This window comes from Chlamydomonas reinhardtii, chromosome 3, assembly GCF_000002595.2.
Source record: "Chlamydomonas reinhardtii strain CC-503 cw92 mt+ chromosome 3, whole genome shotgun sequence".
Taxonomy (NCBI): Eukaryota; Viridiplantae; Chlorophyta; class Chlorophyceae; order Chlamydomonadales; family Chlamydomonadaceae; genus Chlamydomonas; species Chlamydomonas reinhardtii.
The window spans coordinates 1,020,660-1,044,111 of NC_057006.1; the positions used below are offsets into that span (position 1 = coordinate 1,020,660).

The 23,452-nt window shown below is 61.6% G+C and overlaps 4 protein-coding genes across 4 annotated transcripts; 2 read left to right on the forward strand and 2 right to left on the reverse strand.

The window, feature by feature from the left end:
- The first annotated feature begins 66 nt into the window (after positions 1-66).
- Positions 67-2,401, forward strand: CHLRE_03g148350v5 (uncharacterized protein). Its single transcript, XM_001695639.2, has 4 exons — positions 67-758; positions 955-1,107; positions 1,373-1,515; positions 1,712-2,401. Exons 1-4 carry the CDS (start codon positions 213-215, stop codon positions 1,965-1,967), a joined length of 1,098 nt encoding a protein of 365 aa, XP_001695691.2. The 5' UTR covers positions 67-212; the 3' UTR covers positions 1,968-2,401.
- A 743-nt stretch (positions 2,402-3,144) lies between these two features.
- Positions 3,145-4,786, reverse strand: CHLRE_03g148400v5 (uncharacterized protein). The gene has a single exon (XM_001695530.2). The coding sequence runs from the start codon at positions 4,425-4,427 to the stop codon at positions 3,591-3,593; it is 837 nt and encodes a 278-aa protein (XP_001695582.1). The 5' UTR covers positions 4,428-4,786; the 3' UTR covers positions 3,145-3,590.
- Positions 4,787-4,917: 131 nt separating this feature from the next.
- On the reverse strand, positions 4,918-11,086 carry CHLRE_03g148450v5 (uncharacterized protein). The gene is made up of 12 exons (XM_001695528.2): positions 10,881-11,086; positions 10,450-10,697; positions 10,184-10,246; positions 9,639-9,806; positions 8,890-9,176; positions 8,012-8,660; positions 7,697-7,834; positions 7,274-7,474; positions 7,065-7,115; positions 6,150-6,896; positions 5,540-5,988; positions 4,918-5,361 (listed from the first exon to the last, which is right to left on the reverse strand). Exons 1-10 carry the CDS (start codon positions 10,987-10,989, stop codon positions 6,735-6,737), a joined length of 2,076 nt encoding a protein of 691 aa, XP_001695580.2. The 5' UTR covers positions 10,990-11,086; the 3' UTR covers positions 4,918-5,361; positions 5,540-5,988; positions 6,150-6,734.
- Positions 11,087-12,086: 1,000 nt separating this feature from the next.
- CHLRE_03g148500v5 (uncharacterized protein) lies at positions 12,087-13,768 on the forward strand. The gene is made up of 3 exons (XM_001695638.2): positions 12,087-12,241; positions 12,515-12,649; positions 12,826-13,768. The coding sequence occupies exons 1-3, from the start codon at positions 12,176-12,178 to the stop codon at positions 13,258-13,260; spliced, it is 636 nt and encodes a 211-aa protein (XP_001695690.1). The 5' UTR covers positions 12,087-12,175; the 3' UTR covers positions 13,261-13,768.
- The last annotated feature ends 9,684 nt before the right edge of the window (positions 13,769-23,452 follow it).

Genomic DNA, 23,452 nt, shown 5'->3' on the forward strand with positions numbered 1-23,452 from the left:
ACTGCATTGCGCCTCGCGCGTATGTCTACCAGCTCGCCGAGTATGTTGCAATTTGCTTACTTAAATGTCCTTGTCCAACGAGTCTTACTGCCCCAAAACACGCCCGCGACCCAAGGGCGCACTATCGACTGCAAAACCCTGCCCGAAACTCTGCCGCTTCGGCCTTGAGTGCTCTTACTACCTTAAACGCGTTGGCTGCAGCAAGGGCTTCCATGATGGCTTCAGCGCTGCCAGTGCGAGGCTTGGCTGCCGCGTCCAGCGTCCTGACGGCACCCAGCACGATCGGCGTGTGCGCCTGCCGCCAGCCCCGCTGCCAGGTCGTGACCACGGCTACCCTGAGGCTCGCAGCCCCCTCACCTGAGTCCCTCAGCTTCACACGCTCCATCTCAATCTCCAGCTCCGGCTGCAGCACAAGTTATTTGCCCCTTCCCGGCCGCCGCACCGGCCTCAGCGGGCGACGCGGCCGCGCCGCTAGCCTAGTCTGCCGCGCCTCCTTCCTCCCAGACGCTGTCGATGCAACCTTCCGCAACATCATCACCATCAGCGCCGTGGTCGGCATCAGCTACGCCCTGATTCTGGGGGCCGCCACGCCCGAGCCCCCCACACCGCCCCCACTCGCGCCAGGCCAGAAGGCGCTGGGCCCCGGCGCTAGCAGGGGGGCCGGCAGTAGCAGTAGCAGCAGCGGCGGCGCTGGCGAGGATAACTTCGTGTGGGGGCTCATGGGCTTCATCAGCTGCCTGCCACTGTTCGGCTGGCTGGTGGGTCGGGGCTGCTGAGTCTACTCCTACACGCTAACACGCCTAAGCTGCATGGGCCCACGGCCACATTCGCAGTGGCGGGTACACGCGTGTGTGCCCTTGTACCGTATGTTCCTCCCCCCAGCCACCCGACAACCACAAAAAAACACGCTGCCACTCTCTTATAAACACGCTGCCAATGACCACACTCCCGCAGTCCTGGGCTCTGGCGGCCATCAGCGATGAGGACCGCGCGGCACTGTACGGCCTGTACGCCGTACTGTACGGCAGCCCGCTGCTGCTGCGGGGGCTGGAATGGAACGACCCCTGGGCCATCACCATGCTGGTGCTGTGCGTGGCGCACGTGCAGGTGTGTGTGGGGGGGGGGGTGAGGGATTGGGGGCGCGAAGGAGGGAGGGAGGGGAAGCGGAGGGAGGGGGAGGGGCCGTGCAGCGGCAGGTGCGGTGGCTGGAACGGTTCCGCGTGGGGTTTGAGGGGAGGTGAGGAGGTGTGGTGTTACGCGGGGCCAAGTGTTGGGAGGTGAGAGCTTGGGAGCCAAGTAGGAGTCTGTTGGGGCCCTGTTTTGAGAGCTGCTAGCTACTTGCAGTCCCTGTTGCTTGTCCTGCTCCCCACAGGCGGAACGCATCGCTCAGACGGAGCCTCAGACGCTGCGCGCCATCCAGCCAGTGGCGGCGGTGGCGCGGCTGCTGCGCGGCGCGGTGGGCGGCACCGGCTCCCTGCTGTCGGGGCTGGGAGGCGTGCTGGCACAGGACGCAAAGTAGGTAGCCGGGGGCTTCTCCTCGTGGGCTTTCCTCGCACGCTCCTTCTTGCACACGGATAGCCAGGGGAAGTCACGCCTCAAGAAACGGCCGCACACTGGGAAGGCTGGAAAGGTGCAGGATACAAAATGCTTGGAGACTGAAGACACCGGTGCTCTATCTGAGCCCGCCCGCGCGCCTGCCACAACTTCGCAGGCGGGTTACGCGGCGGCCCGGCGGCCGCTCCGACAGCAGCAGCGGCCCGGCAGCGCTTGGATCTGGTGATGACCGGCTGCAGCTGGATCGCGATCCGGATCTGGTCACGCGGGGCGGCCCGATCCAGGATCCGCGGCTGGACCCGACCCGTGACCCGGAGCTGGAGGACTACGCAGCGCGGGAGCTGCGGCAGTTTGACGAGCAGCTGCGGGCCGCTGCGGAGGAGCGGCGGCGGCAGCAGCGGGACCAGCGGTAGGCCCTCGGTTGTTGTGGGGCCGACGACATTCACAGCAATGGTTTGGCATGGGGTTGATACCAGGATGATGGTAGTGGCTCGGCAAGGCGTGACTTGGCTGGTAGGTCGCACTGGTAGGTTTGATGTGCATTTTGTTACCGTGTAGGTGTGTGTTTTGATGTGCGGAACGGGTGATACAGGAGACCGTAAGGACTGACCAGGTTGGAGGATGACTGACTATGTTGAACAAGACGACGGTGACTCGGTCTGTTACGGTTGTTTCACTGCGCATTGCAAGGTTGCCGTTACACATATTGTGTTGGGCGCTGGTGTTAATCTGAAGCATTGCTTGTGGCGTGTATGTTTCCTCGAAGTTGGGCGCATAGCCGCACACCGTGCACGGTGTAGACCCTTTCCTTGTGCAGTTCTCGCGCAGCGTGTAATGAAGGATGCACGGAACATGGACATCTCAAGGCATGTTGTCATATTGCACGTCGTCAGGACGGATGTGCCAACAGAAGAGAACGGGGGATAGCAACGAAGCCTTGCTGCACAGCACCGCACCCACTTTACCTCATCACCCGTCAGTGAAGACGATGAACGGTCGCCCAGCGTTGGGGGAAAGTAGTTCGGGCCTCTGCACAGCGGTGGTCACGGAAGAACTAACATGCGCAGGGCAGCGCACTGGGCACTGTGCTGGGCAGTGGGGGCGCGCGGGGCTGCAAGCCCGCGCAGTCAGCTAGGTATTCGAATCTGTTTCTCGAGGCGGGACTGTAAGCTCCGCATGGCTGGCATGGTTGCTTGCAGACCTCTGGCGCTCACGGTGTTTCAAGGCCTGTGGCGTGCCCAAGGCTGTTCGTGCAATCGTGCTGACTCCGCTGCCGGGCTTGCCGACTTCGTCATTGGTACGGTACTGGCCCCAGGTGCAACCCTCACTCACGGTCTCATCCCCCCCGCACACACACACGCACACATGTTTTCCTTGTGCTCTTTAACACACGCACACACGCGCTGGACGTGGTCATGCAGCTCACCCCCATGCACGCTGGACATGCGCGGCTGAATCCGTGGACCCACCACCCCTAGCTGCACCTGTTTGTTTCGCGCGCCCCGCTAGCTCGCTGCAACGTGCCCGTCCCATCCTATGAAGAGGCTTGTAAATCGGGCTCAGACGACCCGTGCCGGCCTGATTATAGCATGTCAATGTACTTTACACGGCCTTATGAATGTGAGTCGCCATAGTCCGCTGGGCAGCCTCCTCGGCCACGCAAATGGCATGTCCATGGGCTTCATCGATAGCACAACACCCACCATAGCTGTCAGAGCTACACAACCACGGGCACCAATCCGCCGGGCAAACCCGGCCCAGAATTCCAAACGACGCCACGCATATGGTGGCGGTGCACACGAAACCAGACTGCCTCCATCACTATAAACTGCATAAGGAGTGGAGTTCCAGCATGTACGGAAGTAACTTGCTTCCATCTAATCTTATTACCTCAACGCTGCAATAATCAGATCCGCAAAAAGATGTCCGGCCACAACTGGTCAACTAACACCACGCCACCGCGTTTCCATACCCGCATCTACAATACCTAATCGTGTCCTGCAGCTGCATTGTGTCCAGGTAAGCCTATACACCATCTAGCCAACCATGGAGGCGCTGCGGGCATTGACCCGGGCGTTCTTGCGGGTGATAGTGGTGGCCGCCCCAACAACCGCCGCCCCCGCCTGCTGCATGCGCCGCCCCGAGGTACCCGTAGGCACGCCTGCGCCGCCCTCGCCCAGAGCCCCTGAGTTGTCGCCGGTAGCAGATGGCAGGGAGGTGGCAGCCCCGCCCAAGCCGCCGCTGGTGCCGGTGCCGGTGCCGCCCGTAATGCCCGAGCCCGTAACGCCGGTGCCACCTGTGACGCTGCGCCCGGTGGTGGTGGCTGTGGTGGTGCCTGCGGCTCCGTTCACCGCGGTGTCGCTGGTCCTGCGGGCAGTGCTGGTGCCAATCGGGCCAGTCACTGCCGCACCCGCCTGCCGCAACTGACGGAGGCTGCTGGTGAGCGCCTGCAGCTTGCGGCGGTCGTCGTCATCAGTAGGCTTTGGAGCCACAGCGGGGCCCGCCATGCTCCCGGCACCGCCGGCGTTGCCGGTGCCGCCGCTAGTGCCACGGCTGGTGCCGGTGCTGGTGCTAGTGCCGGGGCCGTTGCCCATGCCGCCGGTGCCGCTGGTGGCGGTGCCGGTGGTGGCGGTGGGGCCAGGCTGCGGCTGCTGCTGGCTGGCGCCGACCGGCTTCAGGTGCACGGGGATGGCGGGGGCCTTGGTGGTGCTGGGCTTGCTGCCGGCCGCACCAGGGGCTGCGCCGCCGGCAGGGCCGGCCGCCTGAGCGGCCGCCAGACGCGGTGATTGCAGCAGCGACAGGGACAGCGTCGCCAGCAGGAGCAGAAGCGACCAGGAGGGCCACAGGGACGCGCTAGTGCGCCGCGGCGCCATGTTTGTGTTAGGCAATGACGGAACTGGCAACACGACCGTGGTGTTTTGTGCAAAGCTGGTGTGCGGGCTTGTTGTTTGATTCAGCACTAAAACTGATGAACCTGTTGTCAGGCGAAAGCTCGGGAAGACTTGGAGCCGGCCGATGACGGAATTGGGCAACTTCCAGCTGTTGGCAGAAGAAGGACTGCAGCTCAAATCAATTTGCGTTATGCGGTGTGTGTTTGATTTCATTTGTGGGGCTTGGGCAATGGATGCTGGCCCGTGGGTCTGCTGGGTTCGTGCTGGGTTCGAATCCAGGATCGTAGGCCAGCTGTATGTCGGGCACGGTACATGAATCCGAGCGAGTGAAGCTGCTATTCCGTCCCCTCCTGCTAATGCTGTGCTGTGTGCACGGAAGAGCTCGAGAGCTGTGCATGTGCGCTGCAGCCGTCGCTGTCACCCCTCCTCCGCCTGGTGCATGCCGGCTCGCTTAGATGGCAACGGCAGCAAGCCGGCAATGTACTTACAGTGCCCTCCACGGCTCACATTGCTCGCAGCCATTGGAACCGCCTCACATTTGGCACCCGCATTCCCTTGTCATGTCAAGTATACGGTAGCCAAAGTCCAATCACCCTATGTTGGTGTAGCCGGCACGTTGGCTACCGCATAGAACTAGAACGCCCCGACTGTCCATCAAAGCACATCCAAGTCGACGACACGCCTGCATGCTTATATTAAGCTACTTCAGCTGCAGTAGACACTACTGGCCCCCTGACGACATGCGCATAAGGCACAAGACACTCCAGCAGCTCAGGCGCCCATCCATCAGACGGTGCTACATGCACCCTCGTCAGTAAACATGCTAGGATACAAGGGGAGACCTCCCCTGAGGCCCACGCCGCTGCTCCCCGACGCGGCTGCTCCACGACGCCCGGCTCCGCCCGCCAGCGCCACCCTGCGCGGCGCACAGCAGCATCAACGGCAAGCGGGTATGGTATATTACGATACGTTGAGCCCGGCAGTAAACTCGTCGTCAGGCACATCCCAACGGCATCCTCCGGCAAACCCCTCCCAAACAGCCCCACAATCAAGTACCCATTCCCTCTTCCCCCCTTGCCCAGCACCCGCCTCACCAGCTGCAAGGCACCCAGGCCGCCCACGCCGCGCCACTGCGGCAGCGCGGGCGGCCGCGGCGCCGGCGGCCTTAACAGCGGCTGCCTCACTGCTGGCTGCGGCGGCCGTGCCGCAGCCCCTGCCGCGCCGCCTTGTATGAGAAGCTGCGGCGAGCTGTCTTCACAGAGCCAGTCACGGTGTAGCCCGCCTGCTGCAGCTGGCGACCCATGCTACTGCCGCTGCTGCTACTGCCGCCCTCGCCACTGGTGCTACTACCGAGGATGCTGTCGTGTGACTGTGCCGCCAGCAGGGGCGGTGGCAGCAGCCCGCCAGGTAGCCCGCCGGCCGCGGCGCTGGCGTGGGGCGCTGTGAGGAGCAGGAGCGCCGCGGCCACAGCCAGGAGCAGCACTGCGGCCCGCAGCGGGCGCCGGCTGGAGGTGGTAGGAATGGCCATGGTCAGCGAGTATGTCTGCGTAGCAATTGAGTTAAGGCGAAGAAAGGGTGTTCCGAGAAGATTGTCTCGAGAAGGGTTAAAGCCGAGCCAAGGGCCGAGGACCGCACCTGTCAAACTCAGGCCTCTGGGATGCGCACCCAATCCTATCAATCGCGCCATCCGCCCTTAAACCTTACCTCCGTGCTTTTTGTGTAGCAGAAACGCACTCCGGCAGGGTGGCCCACGGTTTAGGTCGCCGAAGCCGCTGCCGTGAGTCTGGAGCCTTCAAACGCATGGGCTTTTCCATGTTACCGTACTGCAACAACTAATGTCAACGTCAACTTCGGAATAGTCAGTAACATTCAATAGTACTCTCGATAGCGTGCGCTTGCTGTGCCATTATGGCGTATACGGCATAAACACGCGACATCGGGGCCGTTTGCAGTATCGTTGCAGCTATATAAGAATGCCACCGTATGCCCTATGCCCACATCCCACACATACACACGCACATACACATCGCGTACGGTACATACACGTCGCTCTTATTTTCCTTAGTGCGCTGTAACACTGTACACACTCAAACAATCGCACGCACACGCAAAGCAACCAGCTAATACTGCGCCCACGCCGGCACGCCGACATTGTTGACATCCTGGCCCTTGCACTTACTAACCACCAGTCCGCTGCTGCCCTGTACCCGCGATTGCCCACCCTTCCTTGCCATTTCCACTGCCTGCCCTTACCCTGCCACTGCTACTGCCGCTGTCTGGCTGCCACTGCTACAGCGGCGGGATGGCGTCCAGCACGCTGGGCCCGCCCTCCACGCTGGTCTCGGGCGGCGGCGAGTAGGTGTGGCCCCCGTCCAGTGACACGCGGGTGGTCTCAGCCGCCGCAAACTGGCCCCGCAGCGCCAGCCGCTCCGCACGCCGCGCCAGCGCTCCCTGCATGCATGAAAGACAAGTAGGGCGGATGACGGAGGTTTGGCGCAGGCGAAAGTCCCGAAGCTAGCCTGCCGCGCCGCATGTGTTCGCGATCAAACTAACACCGTGTCACCTCTGCTCCCCGGTCGAAAGCAGCCGCCCACTTTCCCCCTGCCCGCCCGCCCGCACCTGGTATCGCAGCACGTCGGCCTGCTCGCGCGGGTCCAACTCGAACGGTACCTGCAACAACACCCAACATAGAAACACATCAGCTGAAGAAAGCATGTGCTGCATCCTGCCAACGTCTAAATCGCACCCGGCCGCTGGGCTGCCCGTACACCTGCTGTGGATCTCCCCCGCACCCCACCCCGCCCCCCACACGATCCTCCCCAACCCACCGTCACGGGCGTGCCGTGTCGCTCGTCCACGGCCACCACCGTCACGAACGCGTCCGCGCAGTGGAAGATGCCTCCACCTCCACCTCCAGCGTCATCGGCGCCGCCGCCGTTCACGTGGGCGCTGCTGCCGGCGCCGGCGTAGGGGCTCTCCCCGAACACGGACACCATCACTTCTAGGCTGCTGCCGAAGATGGCGCTGACCTGTACGGCGCAGCGCGCAGGAGCAGCAGCCCCTAAACCGAGAGCCTTGCATGCGTACTCGGCACCACGGGGCCCTAAAGCGATGTGTTCAAAACCGTGCCATACGTGCGTGCCATACTGCAACATCCTATGTTACCGTACGGTATGCGCGTCGACCGGCCCCCAACGCGTGCACAGCCCACGGCTCAGCTCCCAGGCTCGGCCACATCGCCAGCCGCCCACCTGCGCCGATATGTACAGGATGTCGCCCACACGTGTGGGCCGCACGAACACCAGCGAGTCCACCGCCGCCGTCAGCAGCGAGGGCGCACGCAGGCGGGAGGCGCTGATGTAGGCGCATTGCTCGATCCAGCTCATGACCTGGCGACAGGGCGAGGGGAAGTGGCGGCAAGGCGGGGGGAATTGGAGTTGCAGAGATAACATCGGAAAATTGGCCGACGATGTTTCGAGTCCTGCACACACGTCTGTCCTTGGGCTGGCGAGCGTTGCGTTCATGCGCACATCGTAGCCCGTCCCGGCCCGCCCCCGCCCCCGCACCTGGCCTCCGAATGTGATGTGCAGCGTGTTGGCGTGCTGCGGCAGGATGCTCTGAGTCATGTAGGCGGTGGTGCAGCCCGGCGGCACTCGCTGCCGCCGCGGTGGCGGCGCGTATAGCGGCGGCACCAGCAGGGTCGGCGGCGACCCTGCCCTCGGCACCGCCCGCGGGCCGCCCCCGGCGTCTGCTGCCCCCGTGCCGTCGACGTCGCCTAAACCACTGCCCGAGGAGGGCGCCGGGCTGAGAAGATTGGGTGAGCCGCCATCGGTCTCCTGACCCTGCCGCTGATTCGCCCCTCCGTCCTGCTGCTGGCGCTGCCCCTGCCGCTCCTCGTCTCCCGCTGCCGCATGCGGCGGCTGTTGCATGAAGCTGCCAAGTTGCTCCTGCAGCTGCTGTAGGGAAGGCTGCAGCGAGGGGTGCGGCGAAAGCGCCGCGCCCGCCTGCTGTGTCGCGGAGGAGGCTCGTGACAGCAGACGTGACAGCGGTCGGGAGCTGGGCTGAGACTTGGGCTGTTGCGGTTGCGGTTGTTGTTGCGGTTGTTGTGGCTGGATGTTGAGATGGCGGCTGCTGTTGTGATGCGACAGCGCCGTGTGGAGGGTGACGGCGGGCGGCAGCGTGGGGCCGCCCTCCCGGTGCGTGATGGGCTGCAGCCTGTTTCGCGAGGTACAAAATCCTGACACGAACATACGAATGTACCAATAGCCCCACATGGTAGCCCCATTCATATTGCATCTGAACTCCTATCCGGCCTATAGCACGTCGTCTTGTCCACGTGCGCACGACACCGCGCGTTGCCCAGCCGACTCAACCTCATTGCTCAAACTAGCACTTCGACTGGGGATAGTCAAAAGTCACCGCGCCCCTGTGCGCAACTGCCCACCTGCACACCCGCTCCATGTCTCTCAAGGCCGGGTCCTGCCGCGCCCGCGCCCGCCGCTCCAGCCGCTGCTGCCGCCGCACCTCCGCACCCTCCCACACCGCGCGGTGCTCCGAGCTGGTGGGCACCACACGCGGCAGCCCGGGCGCAGCGGCGCCGCCCGCGGCGGCACCCACGGCACCACCCGCTGCAGTGGGCAGCTGCGGCCGCACGACGAAAGTAAGGTGAGCGGAGCAGCAGTGGTGCCGCACGCCCGTGCGCATGTCCTCGCTCTCCACCACCACCGCCACCTGCAGCACACGCACGCCAGGCCCACACAGCTTGGAGCACGCCATGGCGCGGCGCCGCACGGCACGGCACGTGCCTCCCCATGACCTGCTCGGCACGTCCGACCCAACCTGCTGCCCCCACACGCCCATGCCTCCATACCGAGCTTCGTTCCTGCGGTGCACACGACAAACGCCACTGCTGCAGCTGTCCAACCACCGCCGCAACTGCATAAACATCGCAGCAGCTGCGCCCACCCCACCGCCCGCAGCTGCTGCTGCAGCCTCTCCGGCACCCGCGGCTGCTGGCCGCTCCGCCACCATCGCCCGCTACACCCCCCCCCCCTGCCCTGCTGCTCCACGACGCCGCGGCCCACATCCCATAAGTATTATCGCTTGCAACTTACGCCTCTGCCTGTGCTCCGCTCGTTTTCGTTGGTTTTGGTTTAGTTTGGGCTGGTATTTACACCCCCTCCCTCACCTCACCTCCATGCTTGTGTTGAAGGTGCGCGCCACCATGGCCGCGATGATGACCACACCGCCCAGCCGGCAGGGCCGCAGGAAGTGCACCGCGTCCACGGACGCCGTCACGCAGGGGCCCTGCGCCAGCGTCTTGGCGGACAGCCCCGCGCACAGGTCGATCCAGGACAGCACCTGCGACCGTGTGGGCGCCCATGGCCGGTGTGTACACGGCATTCGTGTGTCGGGAGGGGGGAGATGGACGTGGGAGATGGAGGTGGAGGTGGAAATCCTGGTTGCGGTCAGCGAGACCAGGAACCGAGGCGGGGAAGCGCTCTATCTCAAGAGCTGACGCGCGGGCGCAGCCCGTACACTGTTGCCGGGATGGCCAGCTGGGGTCCGGATCAGGTGTGTGTGTCCTTCACGACCCCGCCACCGGTCATCACCGCCGGTGCCTAGAGCGCTGCTGCGCCATACGCACACCGCCAACGCGGCTTTCGTCTTGACAGTTTACGCTTACACACACGTACATGCACAAACACTCGGGCGCGCATGCAAGCGCGCACGCGCACCTGGCCGCCAGTGCAAATGCCCAGTTGGTTGATATCGGCTGGCAGGACCAGTTGGTGCATCACCTGGGGGATTGCAGGGGGCGTCGGGGCGGAGCTCTAGATCCACAGGCGGCGGCCTGGCTCAGTGGGGGCCCAATCACGCCTTCCTGGTGCCAGCAGCTGTCATGAACTCCCTATGACATTTACGGCGACCTATTACCTGCTGCAATAAGGCACGCAGTGTACGGCAATGGCTTCGTGCGAGCCCCCGCCCGGCGCCCACTCACCACCCGTGTCGCCGCCATTGCCACAGTGACCTGCATCAACGCCGTGCTCGGCGTCGCCTGCGGCAGCGGCTGAGGCGCCGCAACCCCAGCCACCGCTGCACTGCCATCGTCTGCGGTGGGAGCAGCGGGTGCGGGCGCTGAGGATGCGGTCTCCCGCCGGTCAGCGGCGGCGGCGTCGGAGGGCACGGCGCCTGCCGCCGCCGCACGCGCTTGTGTCGTGGGCGCCGCTGAAGGCTGTGCAGCCGCACCTGCAAGCGTGCAGAACGTGCGTGGCCCGATCTGAGCACTTGAGCTGGACACATCAAGGGGTTTTGCAGCGCATGCTACATCTGGAGGTAGGGTGGGGGAGGGGGTGGTTACCGCAGCCCCGGTCGTGCCCCGCGGGATTCTTGTTCAACCTCACACCCTGAACCCAGCATGCGCGGACGCACCGGCTCCCGCAGGGAGTACAGCAAACAAAAGCTTCTCCAGCGCCGCAACACGTTCGCGCAGCGCTATGACTTCAGCTTGCAAAGCGCCAGTCTTGTGCATTTCCTCCATTTTCCTTCGTTTTCTGTTGTATAATCATCGAGTCATATTTCTTCAAGGTAATGCAATAATGCCTTGCCTTATGTGCAAGAGCCCTAGTTCACCGAATTAAATTGTCTCGCAAAGTACCAATGCCAGCGTACAATACCGCTTCACTCAATTACAGACTGCCTCACGGGTGCATTCAGATTTGCAATTGAAGGGTGGCATGTGACCAAGCGTCCTGGCCTCAGTCAGGGACTAGCACGAGCACTGACTGGGGTTGTACTATTGCCCACACCTGATTCGATGATATCGTCAAATTTCGCTGTCAGCGCGTGCAAGGATGTGCGCGGGTGAAGCTCAACCCATGCTGCCCCAGGTGTGCATGCTACATGGCCCAGGGGTCAGTCCTCTTGTTCGCACATTGGCGTGCAAAAGCCCAACAGCAGAACCGAATTGTCAGGGAGGAGGCGGACGAAAAATCGAAGTCATCAGGAATTGGTTACAAGTGGGACCCGCTTGGACGCAGTTCACAAGCTTGTGACGTGAAATGCGATTACCCTGCTCTGGACCTCAGGGGCGTGCACCGTCGGCCTACGCTAGCTCTAGTACGCTTGCTCCCATAGGACGCTCCGCTCCTCCCATACCGAACAGGTTACTGGGTATTACCACTCTGACGGAGAGGGCGGAGGCGGAGAGGGCGGTGGACCTCGCCAACCTGCCTGAACCCTGTCCCATCACACACCATTCTGGGCGGAGAGGGCTGCGATGTCATCACTCTAGGCGGAGCGGGTGGAGGCGGAGAGGGCGGAGCAGGAGAATGCAGCATGGATGCAGTAGGAGCCTACACAGCAGGAGCAGGAGGCATGGGAGCCGCTGATGGAGTGGGACCAGGCGCAGAAGGAGTGAAGGCGCAGAACGGCAGAAAACGGGCGGGCGCGGGTAGAGGCGGAGGCGGCGCGGGTGCAGGTAAGGGAGCGGAAGAAAGAAGATAATAAGGAGGTTCAATATGTGAGATGGGTTTGGTTTCGGGCTGTTGCGGGCTGGATGCAGGTTCTTCGGTGACGAACCAGCGGTCCCATGAAAATATCTAAGCCTGCCAAGGGCAACTCATACGATTTGAGAGGCATCATCGCAAGCTGTATTCACTGCTGCGGATTATATTATCCTGCACAACTTTAAGGGGGTTTCAGCGTAAAGCAAGTCATACTGACGAATGGTTCGCCCCCTCGCCCTGGCGCCGACCAGCTTCATTGCGGGGAGCCTGCTGTTCCCTGTAGAGGTGAGTGGAGCCAGGGGGCTGCCTTGGCTGGTCTGCGCGCGCGTGCAGTTGGCAGCCAGGGGGTCGGCGACGCCGACTGGGTCGGCTTTGTGCTCTGTCGAGCAAGGCGCGCCGTTGAGTCGAAAATCTGATAACTGGCAGTTTTATTAAACCGTTACGCTGTTTCCGAGCCTCGGTTAGGACCAGCCCTGCAGCAGTCGCCGGTCATTCACAGTCATTCACGTGCCAGCGAAACTGCGTTTGATATTTTTCGGTGATCCGAACCCCGCGCAGCTCGCTGGTTATGACGATAACTACCAAGCGTCCTCGCAAACCAGCCACGAAGTCGAGAGGAGAAGAGGAAACCAATGTTTCCAGGACGCATCGCTTATCGCCGCTGCACTTCGCCCGCAGGCAGCCACCGTGCGGGTGAGCTTGTATGCTCCGCTTGTGTCTACCTTACCTTTAGCCTCATTGCGCCAGTGACCTAGATCTGGCGATACCTGTGCTCTATCGTTGCTGGGTTTCGAAGCGTGCAGCCCGGTGTTTCGTCCTACATCGGCCACACCACTGAAAACCCCCGACACCTTTCCCCCAATGCACAGCTCCTTGAGGACGTGCGAACCCTGAAGCGCGCGGCGGGCGGCGGCCTGAGCGCGGCGGCGCTGGCTCAGGCTCTTCGCGGCCTGGGCTACGAGGCGTCGCTTGCCTGCTCCAGCGGCTCCCACTCCGCGCCGTCCGCGCTGCGCCTGTCACACGAGTTCGTGGTGGTGCGGGGCTGCGGTGCGGGTGGGCCGCTCATCGTGGAGCCCAGCTTCCGCGAGCACTTTGCCATCGGCTCGCTGTACGCGACGGAGCGCTACAGGCAGGTGCTGGCGGCGGTGCCCGAGGAGCTGGTGGCGCCGTATTCACAGCTGTGTGAGATGGTGCGGCTGGTGTGCGCCGAGATGAAGTTCAGCTTCGGGGCCACTGGCAACTCGCTGCCGCCCTGGCGAAGCGTCAACTCGGTCCTGTCCAGATGGGCGGCCGCGCGCGAGTAGCCGCCCCGCAGAGTGCTACCGGGTGGCGGGTCCTGGTGCACTACGCCAGGCTGTGTCACCTTGGGTGATGCACTCAAGGTTGATAGCGCGGGGATGCAGTGTGCAACGAAGAGGTTGAGCCACTGCGGCTATGCGTTTTCATCCCTAGAAGAATGCCTTCGTTTTTGGCGAGTAATTTCATTTTTACACAGCCGGCATGCATGCACCCGGTAATGGGTGCATGACAGCTCGTTTTGCCGCCAGCAGGCTTGTGGTGGCGTTGGTCTGCTTGGCACAATTCATATCACCACTATCACAGACATCCTTGGGCAATGCCAAACCACAGTGTACGGGCTGTGTTTGCGTGTTTCGATGCAGCTGATGTGTTACAGACGGTTTGCTTGACCATTGTTTGGACTACGATTGCACGGTTAACTTGCGGCATGAATGAATGACAGCATTCGAGCAGACCTTCCTGACTCGCACAAGCCTCAAACCAGCCGCAGGCGCCCTCACACAACCCAGGCTGTACACATACACACAGATACAACACGACACCATCACCCACGAGAGCCGCATAGACGACTTCCTGGCCAATACCCACGCCCTGCGCCAGGACAGCCTCGCTCGAGAATGGACCACAGAATGTGCAGGCACAACTGATCATCTCGCTCTCCACCTGCAAACTACCCTACCCTACAAACCCCCGCGCGACGCCTCCCCACACACTGAACAGGAACCTCGAAGACAACCAGACGATGCCAGCCCAACACTTGCAAACATTGTCAAACCTATCACGCAAAGCCAAAGTCGCGCCATCTCGCAACAATGGGAGGCAGAAGGAACCACCGCGCTTGTAACACTACACGCCACACTTGCCCTACCCAACTGCAGCGCACAACAAATCATCGACTCCACCGTAGCCGCAATCTCTCACCACACCAACTCCACGTCGTCGACACGCACCGCCCATGACATCATAACCGGCGCACGCGCTCAACTCTCCGCCATCGACCTCAACGCCGCCTCTACCGCTTTATATGGAGCGCTTGCCGTCGGGGCAAAACTCATGCTGCAAACGTGCCCCCAGAAACCACCTCGGACCTCCAGAGCGAAGCCCTCCCGAACAGAAGCAAAGAAACTCAAGCGCTTGATAGCAATCGAAAAACAAAAAAAGCAACAGTACCTCGCCCTCGTGCGGGCGGCTCAACCGCAGGAACCCGCAATCCCGCCTCCAACGGCCCCCAACCCCTCACAACCCGAGCCCCCCGCGACGCCCGCGCCCGCCACTGCCGCCCGGCAGGAGTGGCAAGACGCACTCAAAACACGCCGCACCACACAGAAAGAAGTCAGCGCCAAGGCCGCTAGCAAATGGCTGACTAAGATTTCCAAACTCTTTGCAACCTCACAAAGCAAGGCAGCCAAAATTATGCTCGGAAAATCAGGGCCCCGGCAAAACCTCACGGCTGTGCGGCACCCCGCAACCCAACACATAGCCACAACCAGTTCTGACATCAACGACGCGCTCCACGCCCACTTCCAGGCAGCCGCGGAACCCACCGGAGGCCAACGCACCGGCCGCTACAGACCCGAGGACAAGGACACAACTTTCCCGTGGAACGAACCCGGAGCGCCCGACGGCGGCTTCCTATTGGCCCGCACAGCACACCCAGACGCTCAGTCCCTGCTGCCCAACGTCGCCGACTCCAGCAACATCCAGAGGTGCATGCAGGCCCTCTCCCGCAATAAAAGCCCCGGCCCGGACGGCATCCCTAACGAGCTACTGAAGTGCATGCCAGAGGCGTTACAATCCGCTGTCCATACCCTCATGTGCGTCGCGTGGATTAAGGCCGAACTCCCGGCCGGCTGGTCCACAAGCGACACCATTCTCCTGTACAAAAAGGCAGACCCGCTCTCCATCTCTAACTACAGGCCTATTGCGCTGTGCAACACACTGTACAAGCTGTATACCAGCTTAGTCACCCGGGCGGCAACTGAAGCTTGCACAGACCTTCTCATCCACAGCGAAGCACAAGAGGGCTTTCAGAAGCACAAGGGAACAGAACGCCAAATCATGAACCTACTGCATGTAATAGAAGACGCAGCCTTAACGAAACGAGACCTATATGTCGCATACATTGATTTCTCGAACGCCTTCGGTACCATTGACCACGACCGTTTGCTTACAATAATGCACCACCTGGGCCTACCAACCGACTTTATTGAAGTCGTACGCAATCTGTACTCCTCCGCAAACACCACAATCCGCACAACACACGGCCGCACCAACCCTGTTCACATACGGCGCGGCACTATGCAGGGCGACACCCTATCGCCCCTACTGTTCATTATCTTCCTTGAACCGCTGCTGCGGTGGCTCCACTATGGGGGACGAGGCTATCGGTACGGCTGTCTCACCAACAGCGAAAACGACGAACATAACTGCTCGTCCCTAGGCTACGCGGACGACCTGACTGTAGCTGCCAACTCCCGAGACAACCTTAGGTGCCAAACTGACAAGATCGCCCGGTACGCTGCCTGGGGCGGCATGCGCATCAACCGCGACAAGAGCGCGTGCACCGGCATACTACACCACTATGCAAGCGCCAACAGTACGGACAAGAGCATTAAGGGCCCCGCCTGTGACCGCACCCTCAAACGCCTCCTGGCGGGCCACATCCACGTCGGCACATGCACCAAAGACGGCAAGCGATCCGCCATCACCCTCCCTTACATCCCCCCGCACAAGCCCTACCGATACCTCGGTGTTGAAATCACTATGACACTAGACTGGCGCTCCCAACTGAAAGCGGTCAAAGCCGACCTGACCGACGCCGGCGAGGAGCTGAGCAGGTACCGAAAACTCCCACGCCAATGCTACATGCTCATCAAACAGTGCCTGAAAGCCAAAGTGGCCTACTCCTTACCAACCATGGCCTACACGCAGCCAGACATTCGGGCCTTGGACGCCCAAATCGCAGGCATCGCTCGAAGATGCGTCGGCCTACCACGCGATTGCGCCACCCGCGCCATCCTACTACCCGCCGAGCTAGGCGGTCTCGGGATCGGCTCACTCCGGGAAGAATACGTGCAGAGAGCCTCGAGGCTACTTGTAATCTCGCTCAACGACACCGGCCGGCTTGGTGTCGTGACACGCCGCCTGCTCCACCTACAGGCCGCGCACGCAGGAAGTGACCTCCCACTGCACGACATGAAAAGGGCGGGTCAATTTTTTGTCACCCTTAAACAACTCACACTTCTACAGGACCACGACCTACTTGCCATGCTGCAAGGCAAAGAATTCACTGCCGCCCTACCAGCCCTTGTCTCTAAACTACGGGCCGCTGAAGCCACCACGCCCGCCTACCTTCGCGCCGACTGGATCAGCCCCTTGACCATCGACCTTGGACTGAACCTGGCGGACCTGGTGGACGCAAACACAGGGCGGCACATTATTGACACCACGCAGCTTGACCGGCGGTTCCCAAAAGGCAGGGTGAAAGACAAGCACAAGAGGGCCTTAAACCGATTTACCGTCGCCCTATGTAAACCGGCAGAAGCACCCCCCAAATCTATGGGCCACAAACCCCTCCCCATGCAAAGCCGCACCCTGCCCGCCGGCGTCTCCAAGGCCGACCTCAATTCAGCTGGAGACCTACCTAAACCCATACCCCAACGAACTCTCACCTCCCTCCTGGCCCGCTGGCAAGAGGCACTACCGAGCCCCGCGGCTCCACCAAAACCTTCCCTAGAAGTCCTGCAGGCAAAACCGAAGCAAACGGCAAAGCAACGTCATTCTCACTTCATCAAACACGACACACGCACAAGAAACCCCGAGGTCGAAGCCAATGACGACGCCCTACCCGGCTCTACGGTTCATGACCCCTCCGACCCCACAAAGGACCTAGCTTTCTACATGAGTGCCGCGAGGGAGTTCGCCCCACTCGCTCAACAATGCAAAACCCTAGGGACCACGCGATGGACGGGGACCTGGAGGTCCCCAACCAGGCAAATGCCAGCCCGCGCACTAATCACCGGCCCACACACCCACACAGTCCACGCGCTACTACATACCCGGCCATACAAGCAACCTGCTGCTCCCACGTACGCGCGGCTGTACCTACCCGATGGCTGCCCAGCCACAACCCCACCGCCCGCGCCCGCACACTCGCATAACCGGCGTAAACGCGGCTCCCAGCCCACCCGCTGCCCATACACTCACCATGCTATTCAGCCGCGGGCCCCTACACGGGCAGCCGCACCCAGGAGAGACAGCGCAGCCGCGCAGCCAAGCTCCCGCCCTGCGTGGCGCAAAGTAAGAGACAATGCGCTGAATGGCCGCCTACCCCAGTCCATCGCTGGGGTACAGGCAGCACAGCACATCACCGCCCATCTAACTAACCGCGACGACATTATCGCAGCCGTCGTCAGCGGACCCATGACCCACAAAACTAACGCCCCGCCGCCCAAGCGAAAACGAAAGCAGGGCCCACCGCCCGAGGAGCCCCCCTGGGCAGAACGCTGTCGCTATAGGGTTCGGTGGCAACCCACCCTGACCACAAACGGCATCCTCCGAGCCTACGAGCTACAGAACTACAACGCCACTTGCACAACCAAACCCCCGTGCCGACTATGGGGGCAAGGCATCCGGCGCTTCATGGTCCAAGTGCACTGGGCTGAAACGGAAGACCCCCTCTCCTCACTCTCCGAAAACCCCGGGTGGGCGGCCGCCCTGGCCCGCTACACTCTTGCCCAAGCCGTAGACGCGCCCCCTGACCCTAACCCGCCTCCCGCCCTTGACAATCACCTCACCAGTAAGCAGCGCCAGGGGAGATGGCGAGACCCAGCACCCAGCGAAGCCGCACGCAAACGTGCGATCCTCCGGTGCAGCACCATCGACGTCAAATCCTGTAACCCGGACACAGACATCCACCCGACAGGTCAATACTGTATTCAAGTGGGCACACGTGAGCCGGGCAGCGCCACAGGCACGCCGTCCGGCCCCCCCCAAGACCCCGACCCCCCCGCTAGGGTCTACGGCCCGGACGGACGCTGCATAGGAACCGTTAGCGCTGCCCGACTTGCCCTACTCCACGCCCGGTACAGGACCCTTAACCCCACTCACCCCCCGGAAAGGTTCGCTGCCGCCCTGGCCTCCCTGATTATACGGTACCGCCCCAGCAAACGCCACAAGGAGAGTTCCACCAACCCAGCGCACGAGGTCACCCTCTGCCCCGACCTAATGTCCACTCTCACGTCCCATATCAAGTTCCAGACGGAGGCATTCGCATCTCCCCTCAACGCCCACTGCGACATCCCGGCATACTACACTACCCACCCGCAAGATTCAGAGTTCGGGGCCGCCCATGACTGCTACAGCCGCACGCTAGATGGAATCTCCTTCGTTCACCCACCCCCACAACCCGAGCACACCAGCCTGGCCATGGCGTGGGCGGTCGCCAGCGCCGAGGCGGCAACACCGCACACACCGCACCTATCTGTCGTGGTTGTCCCCTACGGCGAAACCAGCGGCTACACAGCCTGGCTCCAGCACCCACTGGTCCACGACCTGGGGCACATCAAACCGGCGCACACGTGGGCCGCCATGGCCTCCGGCCTAGGCCAGCCGCAGGAGCTCCCCGCTCACCGACGTGGACTCCACCTCCTGTGCGTGACAAACGAAAGGGGCCGCCTCCTCCTCAATCAGGCCCTGGAAAGTGGGCTTGCACTCGCCCTAGCGGACGCGCTCGGGCACACCCCGCACCTAGCTACCCGTAAACCCCCCACGGACCCAGACACACCCAACCCGTGGCCCCCAACCCCCCGGAAGTTAAAACGGCGCATCCTCGCCCAGAGCAGCCAGACGCCCCAGCCCCAGCCCCCTCGCGATGCCCCCACTCTACCATCACCTACGGAGCTTGCAACCCTCTACCGCGCTTATGTCCCGCTCGCACACACACGAGGCTCTGCGGTCTTTACCGACGGGAGCAAAGTACCACACACACAAGAGTACACGGGCCTGGGAGCGGCGGTCTGGGACGCCAGCGACAACCGCGCCACGCACATTGATGAAGACATCGCCTTCAACACACCCCTGAGCACCATCCTTCGGTGTGAATCATCCGCCATACGCACGGCGCTCCGCCTCCATCGAGACACACCTCACCTACGGGTCTACACCGACAGTCTTGTCAGTCTGTTCATCCTCCGCCGCGCCATTATGGAGCCCGAGTCACTCCATGTAAGCAAGCACCGCGAGATGTTTGGGACCATAGTCGACCAACTTGCGGAACGTGCCCTAGCTGGACACAAGACATCATTTTATCACGTAAGGTCGCACCAGACAGACACATGCGTAGGAAATCAGAAAGCGGATGAAGCGGCACAGGCTGTGGCCACCAGAACAGTGCAGCCGGATGCGACAGAAACTCTATACTCGCACCCATATGAACCCTTAGAGGGATGGATTGCCCAGAAGGAAACTGTGGAGCACAATGGCAATTTGGAAGAACGGTTACGCTACGCCAACGACCTCAATCGCGACCTGAAGAAAATGGCCCGTAAATCCACCGCGACCGGTTATACCAAATCAGGACTGTACGCGGAACTATGGGAGGCAGCGAGGAAGCACATCGACGAACGCTACGGCCTAAACCTGTTCGACAAGTTCTCATTTGAAGAGGCCCGCTGCGCGTTCAAATACCGCTGGGGCCTCTCCTGGAATGCCAAGCGGGCCGCAAGAGTAAAACACCCCATGCCCGGCTGCGCAGGCGGCGAATGCCCCCTGTGCCGCGGCGACGACGGTGGCACGCACACCCTGGGCGGCTGCACCCACCCACGCATGAAAGCAGCCTACATTGCGCGTCACAACCGCGCTGTCCAGCGGATAGCGAAAGCAATTAGTCAGGGCCACTATGGAGGCTGCGTTATGTACATGGACGCCGGTAAGGATGCCCCCACTTACAGCGGGGGAACCCGCATTCCTGCGTGGATGCTCCCCAGCACGCCAGAGAGCGTGCGCAAGAAGTTCCGTCCAGACCTGCTGGTCATTCCCACACTCCGGATGCACAGGCCCGGACTGCCAGCCCGTGCACCCCGCACACGCCGACAAAGGAGCGCTCATAAGGTCTACGTCATAGAAGTCGGATACTGCTCGGACCTAAACCACCCGGACAAACGCGCAGAGAAGCTGCAACAACACGAAGACCTCGTGGCCGCTCTCCGCGACGCAGGCTGGGACGTGATGTACAGCCCAGACACTGTAATTAGCCTTGGCCATACTGGCACGGTCACACCCCACCTTCATGCCCTCCTCAAAACACTCGGATGCCCCACACAGTCCGCACACAGCACATGCCGTAAACTAGTGCAGCACGCCATCCACACCACAACCGCCATCACAGCCCTCCGCCGCGAAATCTACAGCCACAAATGGCCAGGGAGACCACCATAAAACCGTATGACCCGCTGTGGGAAAGGGGCCAGGCCCAGTACGCCTAGGCGCACTGGCAACCTCCCCTCTCTCACTTGGGGGACAGGGGCTCAGCGGCGGAGACCATCTATGCGGTGGTCTCTCACGCCCTCACACCCCTACCTCCGCAGAACACGCCCTGTCATGCAGGGAGTACCTATTATTATTATTATTACAGCATTCGAGCGTCTGAACGTTGCTGCACACAGCTCATGACCTAGGTGCACCTATGCACGACAGGTTGGGCTAGTGCGTGCAAAGCGGCTACGCTGGGGGCTGGGTGTACAGGACACTCCTGGATTTTGGCGGAGGCACCCAAGGCTGTTGTCATGGGACACTGCGGTGGTATTACGGTATTGGTGAGTTGTGGTGGCCGTTGATGACGGCCACTGGAAGTGGAAACAAGGTCGTATGCGGTATGGATGTTGCCCCAGGCACAACCGCTTCCAAGGCATGCACGGACAGAAGCGTTTGGTGTATCTAACATAGCACACGCACATGTTGTGGGCACGGTTGATGTGCGGGTTTGTGTGTGTGTGTGTGTGTGTGTGGCGTCGTGATGCATGTTGGTGCTTTCTGATAGCTGCTACTTGACAGCTTGTGGGTGTGTTCTTTCGGGTAGCTGCTAATCGCGAGCTCGTGGGCGTGTTGATGTGGTCGGATGTATGGTTTACTTATGTCATGGCTTAAAATTGTGTTGGCTGGCAGGGCATGGGCAACAAGCAGAAGGCTGACTGGGCGGTTTGAGGACGTAGCTACGACGCAGAAGGCGCTTGAGTAGCCTGCGGACTCGCTATTGTGCAGCTCAGTACCGTGGACAGCATCGACAGCTTATGAGGGACTCCCACATGCGAGGGAAAGAAGAGGGGAGACGCCGGAGTGCGGGAGCGGCGACATGCGGATGCTCGAGGGGAGGCGTGGCTGGTGAACGGTGTGCAGTGGTACTACCACAATCCTGCCTACCGCCGTAAGCGCCTGGACGCCTATCGGTGCTGCAACCGGGCGCTGCACCGGGTGGCGGAGCGGATTGCGGGCCATCGGGCGCTGCCGGACCCGGCGCAGTCAAACGTCGTCGTGGGCCTGGGAAGCTGGAGTGTCAGCGGCGCCCACAGTGCTGGGCCAATATCGTTCAAGGCGGCGGCGCACCGACGGCGCGGTTGTGAAGCTGCTTCAGGAGCGCTACGTGCGGCACGTAGTAAGGTGAACGGATTGGAGCGGTGGCCGTGATGCGGCGAAGCTCGCATGCAACATGGTGAGCTGCACAGATGCGGGAGAGAGCTGCGAAGAATGATGTTGAAGGCAAGGTGCTCAGCACCCTGCCGGGAAGGAATGGGAAGGAATGCTGGCTGCCGGATGCGCCGGACCAACAACCGCTTGGTAGCGCGTGCGGGGTGGCTAGCTGGCTCGATGTGTATTGGATGGACCTGTTATTGGGTGGTGTGTAGTCTTATGTGTGTGTACGTGTGTGTGTATGCTGCTCGTAGTGCTGTTTATGCGGTGGGTTCTTGGTATTTTGCTTGTGAAGTTCGCGGACACGCAATGCATTCATACGTCGTACAGGCTGCTGGACGTAGGGTAGGCCACCTTGCGCCCTAGCCTTCGGGAGGTTCTTGGTAGTTCGCTTTCGGTGTTAAGCGGCATGTGGGATGTCGTACAGCCGGTGATGACCACAAATGCTGTAATCGCTGGACAGGGAAGTTTGATGGTTCCATAATGGTGCTGCTGGGCCTTGCCAGTCTGCCAGGGTCTGTAACGTGAGTGCCCTGCCGGCGGGCAACACGTGGTGTCGGTCCTGGTGGTCCTTGTCTTATGCAGGAGGTAATCGTTTTGCTAGCTCGGGTTTCGTGGGTTGACGCGGGTGTAGGGGTTTGGGGGTGTAACTTATAACCTATTGTCCCGGCTACCGCACATGGGTGCAGGATATGACTCATTGCAATAGATGACGCGGCATGCCACACCTGTCAGCAGCGTACGGTGAGAGGTACGCCCGAGTAAGACAGACAGGGTACGGCAGGGGAGGGGGGTGTGCAACTCGGCCTGGATCCAGGGTCGCGCTGCATGGGACCCGGCCAAAAGGTGTTCGGACCCCTGACACCCCTCCCAAGGAGCTCCCGGCCATTCATTTGTGTATGTAAGACAACTGTATAGTCATTAGAACTGATAGCGAAGGGCCCCCTCCAACATTTCGAGGGTTTAGAGCCATTCCTGAGCGATTTCAAGACTTGACGTTTCCTATGACGTGAAATAGTAAAGTTAACTGGAACGCTCGTTTCGCGGGGATCTGGCGTGTCCTGGAGGCCCTGGGCTCCCTGCGAGCGACGGTGAGACCAGGGGAGAACGGGGAAATCGACCCTTTGCGGGCTCGCTGAGCCTCCTAAGGAGCTGATAGAGCCGACCTAGGCATCTGCATCCCAATACCATGTCCCAGCGGGGGTGGGTGTGGCCTTAGGAGGCCAGGAGGGTGCTGGTTGGGCCGTTTCCAGGACCGCATGGAAAGGCCCCCAGCGCGGCACAAGCTCGGGTGGCGTCGGCTATCGCTCCTTTCCCTAGGTTAGGTGTCAGAATGGAGCCAACTGTATGAGGAACCAGAAGCGCGAATCCCGACCATGTTTACTAGGAGTATTAGGCCACACGCGATGTCCGGCGAAATGCGATGGTTCAGTTCACAGGGGCCCACATCGTCGCAGCCATATCACTGCGCCTGCACGATTTCGATATGTGTTGGCGGTATTTGGACCATAG

Excerpts from the sequence above, each read along its gene's own strand:
- CHLRE_03g148350v5 (XM_001695639.2), top strand. The coding sequence starts at position 213 with ATGATGGCTTCAGCGCTGCCAGTGCGAGGCTTGGCTGCCGCGTCCAGC. Across the intron at positions 759-954 it reads TGCCACTGTTCGGCTGGCTG|TCCTGGGCTCTGGCGGCCAT; the intron begins GTGGGTCGGGGC and ends ACACTCCCGCAG. Across the intron at positions 1,108-1,372 it reads TGTGCGTGGCGCACGTGCAG|GCGGAACGCATCGCTCAGAC; the intron begins GTGTGTGTGGGG and ends TGCTCCCCACAG.
- CHLRE_03g148400v5 (XM_001695530.2), bottom strand. The coding sequence starts at position 4,427 with ATGGCGCCGCGGCGCACTAGCGCGTCCCTGTGGCCCTCCTGGTCGCTT.
- CHLRE_03g148450v5 (XM_001695528.2), bottom strand. The coding sequence starts at position 10,989 with ATGGAGGAAATGCACAAGACTGGCGCTTTGCAAGCTGAAGTCATAGCG. Across the intron at positions 10,698-10,880 it reads TGTACTCCCTGCGGGAGCCG|GTGCGGCTGCACAGCCTTCA; the intron begins GTGCGTCCGCGC and ends GCACGCTTGCAG. Across the intron at positions 6,897-7,064 it reads CCGACGTGCTGCGATACCAG|GGAGCGCTGGCGCGGCGTGC; the intron begins GTGCGGGCGGGC and ends TCATGCATGCAG.
- CHLRE_03g148500v5 (XM_001695638.2), top strand. The coding sequence starts at position 12,176 with ATGGTTCGCCCCCTCGCCCTGGCGCCGACCAGCTTCATTGCGGGGAGC. Across the intron at positions 12,242-12,514 it reads GCCTGCTGTTCCCTGTAGAG|CTCGCTGGTTATGACGATAA; the intron begins GTGAGTGGAGCC and ends AACCCCGCGCAG. Across the intron at positions 12,650-12,825 it reads CGCAGGCAGCCACCGTGCGG|CTCCTTGAGGACGTGCGAAC; the intron begins GTGAGCTTGTAT and ends CCCAATGCACAG.